This window comes from Brugia malayi (assembly GCF_000002995.4).
Source record: "Brugia malayi strain FR3 genome assembly, contig: Bm_248, whole genome shotgun sequence".
Lineage (NCBI taxonomy): Eukaryota > Metazoa > Nematoda > Chromadorea > Rhabditida > Onchocercidae > Brugia > Brugia malayi.
Window position 1 is genome coordinate 1 of NW_025062436.1, and position 8,864 is coordinate 8,864.

At 25.6% G+C, this 8,864-nt stretch overlaps 2 protein-coding genes and 1 pseudogene across 4 annotated transcripts; 1 reads left to right on the top strand and 2 right to left on the bottom strand.

The window, feature by feature from the left end:
- Positions 1-214: 214 nt before the first annotated feature.
- Bm17292 lies at positions 215-2,253 on the top strand (annotated as a pseudogene; the record flags this gene model as incomplete). The annotated part of the gene is made up of 4 exons: positions 215-492; positions 561-800; positions 884-1,271; positions 1,389-2,253. Coding segments are annotated over 4 exons (1,771 nt in total), but the record flags the coding sequence as incomplete, so codon positions are not given.
- A 2,500-nt stretch (positions 2,254-4,753) lies between these two features.
- Bm17293 (Uncharacterized protein) lies at positions 4,754-6,404 on the bottom strand (the record flags this gene model as incomplete). Its single annotated transcript, XM_043083090.1, has 4 exons — positions 4,754-4,924; positions 5,313-5,372; positions 5,523-5,599; positions 6,263-6,404. 4 exons carry the CDS (start codon positions 6,402-6,404, stop codon positions 4,754-4,756), a joined length of 450 nt encoding a protein of 149 aa, XP_042939024.1.
- Positions 6,405-7,393: 989 nt separating this feature from the next.
- Positions 7,394-8,817, bottom strand: Bm17294 (Uncharacterized protein; the record flags this gene model as incomplete). Of its 2 annotated transcripts, none has more annotated exons than XM_043083091.1 (2): positions 7,394-7,436; positions 7,670-8,817. In XM_043083091.1, 2 exons carry the CDS (start codon positions 8,815-8,817, stop codon positions 7,394-7,396), a joined length of 1,191 nt encoding a protein of 396 aa, XP_042939025.1. The 2 variants fall into 2 exon arrangements, with proteins under 2 accessions (XP_042939025.1, XP_042939026.1); XM_043083092.1 differs by having other exon boundaries at positions 7,670-7,998.
- Positions 8,818-8,864: the final 47 nt, after the last annotated feature.

Consider the following 8,864-nt stretch of genomic DNA (forward strand, 5'->3'; position numbering starts at 1 on the left):
TTTGGTCGTAATATTCCAATTGGTCGTAATATAGCATTTGATCGTAATATTCCATTTGATCGTAATATTCATTTGATCGTAATATTCCATTTGGTCGTAATATAGCATTTGATCGTAAGTATTCCATTTGGTCGTAATATTCCATTTGATCGTAATATTCCATTTGATCGTAATATTCCATTTGGTCGTAGTATTCCATTTGGTCGTAATATAGCATTTTGATCGTAAGTATTCCATTTGGTCGTAATATAGCATTTCATCGTAATATTTCATTTGATCGTAATACTGCAATTGATCGCAATGATGTAATTGATCGTAATATTCCATTTGATCGTAATATTCCAATTGGTCGTAATATAGCATTTGATCGTAATATTCCATTTGATCGTAATATTCCATTTGATCGTAATATAGCAATTGATCGTAGTATTCCATTTGGTCGTAATATAGCATTTGATCGTAATATTCCATTTGATCGTAGTATTCCATTTGGTCGTAATATAGCATTTGATCGTAATATATTCCATTTGGTCGTAATATAGCATTTGATCGTAATATAGCATTTGGTCGTAATATAGCATTTGATCGTAGTATTCCATTTGGTCGTAATATAGCATTTGATCGTAATATTCCATTTGATCGTAATATTCCATTTGGTCGTAATATAGCATTTGATCGTAATATTCCATTTGATCGTAATATTCCATTTGGTCGTAATATAGCATTTGATCGTAATATTCCATTTGATCGTAATATTCCATTTGATCGTAATATTCCATTTGATCGTAGTATTCCATTTGGTCGTAATATAGCATTTGATCGTAATATTCCATTTGGTCGTAATATAGCATTTGATCGTAGTATTCCATTTGTCGTAATATAGCATTTGATCGTAATATTCCATTTGATCGTAATATTCCATTTGGTCGTAATATAGCATTTGATCGTAATATTCCATTTGGTCGTAGTATTCCATTTGGTCGTAATATAGCATTTGATCGTAATATTCCATTTGGTCGTAGTATTCCATTTGGTCGTAATATAGCATTTGATCGTAATATTCCATTTGGTCGTAATATTCCATTTGATCGCAACGCTGTAATTGATCGTAATATTCCATTTGATCGTAATATTCCATTTGGTCGTAATATAGCATTTGATCGTAATATTCCATTTGATCGTAATATTCCATTTGGTCGTAATATAGCATTTGATCGTAATATTCCATTTGGTCGTAATATAGCATTTGATCGTAATATTCCATTTGGATCGTAATATAGCATTTGATCGTAATATTCCATTTGGTCGTAATATAGCATTTGATCGTAATATTCCATTTGATCGTAATATAGCATTTGATCGTAATATTCCATTTGGTCGTAATATAGCATTGATCGTAATATTCCATTTGATCGTAATATAGCATTTGATCGTAATATTCCATTTGGTCGTAATATAGCATTTGATCGTAATATTCCATTTGATCGTAATATTCCATTTGATCGTAATATTCCATTTGATCGTAATATTCCATTTGATCGTAATATTCCATTTGATCGTAATATAGCATTTGATCGTAATATTCCATTTTATCGTAATACTGCAATTGATCGCAACGCTGTAATTGATCGTAATATTCCATTTGATCGTAATATTCCATTTGGTCGTAATATAGCATTTGATCGTAATATTCCATTTGATCGTAATATAGCATTTGGTCGTAATATTCCATTTGGTCGTAATACTGCGTTTGGTCGCAACGCTGTAATTGATCGTAATATTCCATTTGATCGCAACGCTGTAATTGATCGTAATATTCCATTTGATCGCAACGCTGTAATTGATCGTAATATTCCATTTGATCGCAACGCTGTAATTGATCGTAATATTCCATTTGATCGCAACGCTGTAATTGGTCGTAATATTCCATTTGATCGCAACGCTGTAATTGATCGTAATATTCCATTTGGTCGTAATACTGCGTTTGGTCGCAACACCGCATTTGGTCGTAATATTGCATTTGGTCGCAACATTGCATTTGGCCGCAACACCGCATTTGGTCGTAATATTGCATTTGGTCGCAACATTGCATTTGGCCGCAACACCGCATTTGGTCGTAATATTGCATTTGGTCGCAACATTGCATTTGGCCGCAACACCGCATTTGGTCGTTATATTGCATTTTTTCGCAACATTGCATTTGATCCATTCGATCGCAACATGCAGAAATTGAGAAAGGGAATCGATCAGTAAATTATTTCAATGAAAATAATATTTGTTCCGAATGATAAATTAATGTCAAATCTTTGCATACTGTAAAATTCTTTAGTTTATTTAATAGATAAAAGATATTTTACAGTACTTTTCTTTTTTTTTTTTTTTGAATTAAATTTTATTAGTCATTCAATTATCATTTAATTTTATCAATTATTAAACTTATCATTCAATTTTATCAATTATTCAATTTATCACCAATGGATTATAGACAAATTCATTATCTCCAGCTACCACTCATTCGTTCATTAAGCTTATTTCTCTTCTAGATTTCATTAATTTGTTATTTATAAGTTAATTTATAACTTGAAATCCTTAATTTATACTTAATCAGTATTGATTTTACTTATCCAACATATGCTTTACCTATTCTAAATATATATATTTAGCTCCACAATTAATTCAATTGATAAAAAAATGATCATAAATTGATTCAATTCATTTCGTCTATTCGTCTTACTTTTTTCTGACGATCTTTTTTTCATCCTTTGTTTATTTTTCTTCTGTCTAAATTTACTCTTTCCTTTGATCATTCCTTTTTTCTTCGGTGCTTTCAAAACTTTTCGTTTAACAACTTTATTATGCTTAAATCTCATTCGTCTTTTCCCACCAAATTTTTTCATTGCACCACCACCAGGTCTCATTCTTTAATTTTTACTCAAAAAAGAGAAATAAACAATGATTAGATCAATTGATAAATGTCTCTTCTCAGTGTTATGCAAACCGTCCAAGAAGTGAACATGAATATTTACAGTAAAAGATTTAGTTTGCATAAAAAGTGAAAAGAAAAGTTAGGAAGGTAAAATCAACATGCGTAATAAAAATATAATTCAGTTTGATTTAATGCACAAAATGAGTGAAAAATTTCAATTTTTAATTATTTAAGGATATGCGAAACAACTGTGCAAAACAGTTCGAGGAGCAAACGAGTAAATTTATGACATTCTGTAACCTAATTTCTTTGTTAATGTTTGGAAAGACAATAAATCTAATTTCTTTGTTAAGCTAATTTTTTCTTTGTTAATGTTTGTTTTTCTTGGAAATTAATCTAATTTCTTTTTTAATGTTTGGAAAGACAATAAATAAATATTTATCACAACAAATTATCATTTGCATATTTTTTTATTAATTAATTAATTAGTCTAATTTCTTTGTTGATGTTTGAATAAACAATAAATAAAAAATAAATAAAATATTTATCACAACAAATTATCATTTGTATATTTTTTTTTACTAATTAATTAATCTAATTTCTTTGTTAATGTTTGAAAAAACAATAAATCCTATTTTTATAATTAATTTATTTACAATGTAAAACTTTTTTTTCTTACTTTTCTTTTTTTTTTTTTTGAAGTGAAAGTTTCGAAACAAAAAAAAACTTTATTATACAGTTAAAATTTGAAAAAACTTAAAATTTCTCGTTTTTCTTTTTTTTTTTCATAAAATAAAAGTAAACAAATTTAAATAAATCATAAACAATTGATGAAAATAAATGAAAAATAAACAATAACAGCAATACTTTCCTTTTTTTTATTGTTTTATTAAAATTTTATAGAAATATATTTATTAAATTTATTAAGATTAAAAAAGAAAATAAGCGATTCGAAAGAAATTAAAAAAATGAAATTATTGTTTACTGTTTATTTTCATTCATCAAATATCCATTTTTGTTGCGAAAAAAATTTCTGCAAAAAAACATTTTTTATCACAAATTAAAAATTTCTTAGTAATAATAGAAAAAATAATTGATGTAAAAAAATTTTTTAAAAAATGATTTTAATAAATTTAAAATTATCAATTCTTATCAGTGCAATGATTAGAGACTTTTTTTAAACATTATCGGTTTTTTTTGTCAGATTATCAATTTATCTTTTTAGCATTTTATCAAAATTCAAACCTTTGATATTTGCACTAATCTTTTATCATTTCAAATAATATCTAACTTATCAAAAAAAAAAAAAAAATTTTTTTTTTCATTTCTTTTTTTTATTCATCGATTACTTTTCTGTTTTCTTTTTAAATAAATTCCATTTTAAAAGATTAAAAATAACTCAGTGATTTTAATTTAATTTCAATTTCAATTATATGGTATACCTGGTGATTGCGTAATTTAATTTAATTTAACTTCAGTCTCAATTATTTTTTAATTTAATTTCAATTTCAATTATATGAAATACCTGGTAATTGCTTAATTTAATTTAATTTCAATTTCAATTATTTCCAATTTCAATTTAATTTAATTTGAATGAAATACCTGGTGATTGTGCAGTTTAATTTAATTATTTTCAATTTCAATTATTTCCAATTTCAATTTAATTTAATTTGAATGAAATACCTGGTGATTGTGCAGTTTAATTTAATTATTTTCAATTTCAATTATTTCCAATTTCAATTTAATTTAATTTGAATGGAATACCTGGTGATTGTGCAGTTTAATTTAATTATTTTCAATTTCAATTATTTCCAATTTCAATTTAATTTAATTTGAATGAAATACCTGGTGATTGTGCTGAAACTGCTGGTACAACTCATTAAATAATGCAATGTATCGATTAACCGAATAAATTGAATCAAATTGTTTGTCAATTTCAATTATTATAAATTGCATTGCTGCCAATATATTATCCAACATTGCTATGCATTTATTCAGCTAAATAAATTAATTTAAAATGCCAAATTAAAATTAATTTAAAATTTGTCCTTCAAATCACTTAAATTTACGAATTTTTAAAAAAATAAAAATTTTTACTTTTGTACATTTAGTCTAATAAAAATAATGTTTTGAAAAAAAAATTGCTAAAAATTATTTAATATCAAGTTTAAAAAAAAAAAAAATGCTTTGTGGAATATTTAATTTATTAATTAATCAAAATCTATTAACATTTGTTTAAATTCAAAATGGCTAAATTTAAATTTGAACTAAGGGAAATTTTAACCGATTGTTGTTTTATCAAATTTGAATTTTGAATTTTTTGCTTAATATTTGCAAGTTTTTTTCTTGCATATTTAACATTCAATAATTGTTTTTTAATTTTAACTCTATCATAAATGAGTAAACGTATCGTTGAACAATATTTATTCAATCCCATTTTTCGTTTCTGAAATAAAAGCAAACAAACAAATAAATCAATAAACAAAATATGAAAATTTTTTAAAAATAAATTTTAAAATTTATCAAAATCAAACATATCATTGTTTATTAGTGATATAGGGCAATAAAAAATTAAATAAATTTTTGATTTGTTTACTTGAAATGCATCAATTTTAAGTAAACTATGCTGCATCATATAAATACTTGATAATATATCATTTTCCAATGTTTTTTCTAAAAATTATTTAATCACTCAAAGAAAAAAAAAAAGAAAAGAAAGCGTTAAGCAGTAAACAATAAACAATTTTATAATGTTTTAAATGAAACAAATAATTTTTTTGAAATGATTTTTTGAAATTCACAAATAGTAATTAAATAATCAATAATCAATGATAATTATACTTTTACTTTACCTCTTAAGGTATTTTCTAAGTTATTACTTTTATTATAAAATGGATAATACTGATTGGATGACAAATAACTGATATTAGAATCAGATTTCAGAGTGGACAATCTCGATTCGATATCATATTTTATATATTTAAAAATTTTTATTAATTTGTTTTCTATATTTATGCATTTTTCTTGTATCTACAAAAAAAAAAAATATTTAAAAATATAATACATAAGTTTATATTCAATTAATTTTATTAGCTAATTTATAATTTAAAAAAAATTTAAATTGGCCTAGCTCAATTTATTATGTTATAAAATTAAATTCGTATTTATTAGATTGTCAAATTTAATTTTAACTAATTTATCATCATATTCGATAAAATAGTATTAAGCTAATAATAAAACTTTAATAATTATCATGATAATGTTATTATTATTACCTAGCTAATTGTCTAATTATTAAATTATCACTTATATAATTAGTAGAAATTTAAATTTAACTAACATTAGTAATATCAGTTACATTATCACATAAACATTCCCAAGTGTTATCAGTGAAATTTTGAACTTTCTCTTCCCAATTCATTTTGTTTATTTGAAAATGAGCATTTCTAATTAAATCATTCATCATTTTCATTTCCATTTCCTGAATGAAATATTTTATAATTTTATGAGTGTATTTTGAAAATGAACAAGAAGAAGTAAATTAAAGTCAATAAAATAAACTTTGTTATTATTTATCAAAGTTTTTGATTCGTACTTATTTCGAATAGAAATAAATTGTTTACATTTTTTTTTTTTTTAATTATTAATAGAGAAATAAAAATTGATAAATTTCATCAAACATTTTGTTGTCAAAATTTCAATAAAATTTCAATTTTAATGGAAAACAGATATGAATTCTATCGTTTGCTTAAGGTAACACTAAACAACCGTCTTTTGCTTATCTTTAAATTATCAATGATATATCACAGATAATAAACATTATTATCTAGTAATGTTAATCATTTCTCAATCGTCACTTCTTTCACTGCTAATGCTATTTCTTTTATTATTATTATTATTGTTATCACTAATTGTTTCAGAAAAAAACGGTTGCCATCTCTGCATATACTAATGAAATTAAAATTGCAAATGAATTATGACTAAATAATATAAGAAGCATGCAGTTAATCAAATTAGGTAAAATTTATGCATGAACAATAAGCAGTCATAAACAATAAGCAATCATAAACAATAAGTAGCAATAAACAATAAGCAATCATAAACAATAAGCAGCAATAAACAATAAGCAACCATAAACAATAAACAACTATAAACAGTAAGCAACAATAAACAACAAGCAACTATAGAAAATAAACAGTAAGCAACTATTCCTTCCAAGAAATATTATTTGTCCGAGCAGAGCTACTGAAATCAAAAAATAAGAGCGAACAGCTGAATTCAAAGTGAAATAAAAAACTTTCCTTCACAAATTGTCAACTTGTGAGCACAATGCTATCAACATGGCAGACATTAGAGTGTAAATAAGTCTTCCAAAGATTTTTCCAAAAAAAAAATAAGTCTTCCAAAAAAAAAAAAAAAAAAATAAGTCTTCCAAAAAAAAAAAAAAAATTTTTCCAGTCCTTAGGCCTATAAATGTGGAAAGCAGCCAGAAGTTATGGCCACTGCAAGCCTAGAATATATACTATAAATGAGTCAGCCAATTTATAGGTAAGTTTAATAAAAAATTAATTGAAAATTCCGTGGCGAAGCGCTTATAGTCTTTTTCGTATTTCTTAGAGGTACGAATGCGCCCATTGTTTTAGCCTTTCAAATTCCTTGTAGCAAATATGGCACAGAAAATAGAAAATTATTGCTTGCGAAGAAGTTTCTTAGTTAATTTCATTGGTTAAAGTGAAAGTAAACTTTGATCGCAACACTGCATTTGATCGTAATATTCCATTTGGTCGTAGTATTCCATTTGGTCGTAATATAGCATTTGATCGTAATATTCCATTTGGTCGTAATATAGCATTTGATCGTAATATTCCATTTGGTCGTAGTATTCCATTTGGTCGTAATATAGCATTTGATCGTAATATTCCATTTGGTCGATCGTAGTATTCCATTTGGTCGTAATATAGCATTTGATCGTAATATTCCATTTGGTCGTAATATAGCATTTGATCGTAATATTCCATTTGATCGTAATATAGCATTTGATCGTAATATTCCATTTGATCGTAATATTCCATTTGGTCGTAATATAGCATTTGATCGTAATATTCCATTTGGTCGTAATATAGCATTTGATCGTAATATTCCATTTGATCGTAGTATTCCATTTGGTCGTAATATAGCATTTGATCGTAATATTCCATTTGATCGTAGTATTCCATTTGGTCGTAATATAGCATTTGATCGTAGTATTCCATTTGGTCGTAATATAGCATTTGATCGTAATATTCCATTTGTCGTAATATAGCATTTGATCGTAATATTCCATTTGGTCGTAATATAGCATTTGATCGTAATATTCCATTTGGTCGTAATATAGCATTTGATCGTAATATTCCATTTGATCGTAATATAGCATTTGATCGTAATATTCCATTTGGTCGTAATATAGCATTTGATCGTAATATTCCATTTGGTCGTAATATAGCATTTGATCGTAATATTCCATTTGATCGTAATATTCCGTAATATTCCATTTGGTCGTAATATAGCATTTGATCGTAATATTCCATTTGGTCGTAATATTGCATTTGATCGTAATACTGCAATTGATCGCAATGATGCATTTGATCGTAATATTCCATTTGATCGTAGTATTCCATTTGGTCGTAATATAGCATTTGATCGTAATATTCCATTTGATCGTAATATAGCATTTGATCGTAATATTCCATTTGATCGTAATATAGCATTTGGTCGTAATATTTCGTTTGATCGTAATACTGCAATTGATCGCAACGCTGTAATTGATCGTAATATTCCATTTGATCGTAATATTCCATTTGGTCGTAATATAGCATTTGATCGTAATATTCCATTTGGTCGTAATACTGCATTTGATCGCGACGCTGTAATAGATCGTAATATTCCATTTGGTCGTAAT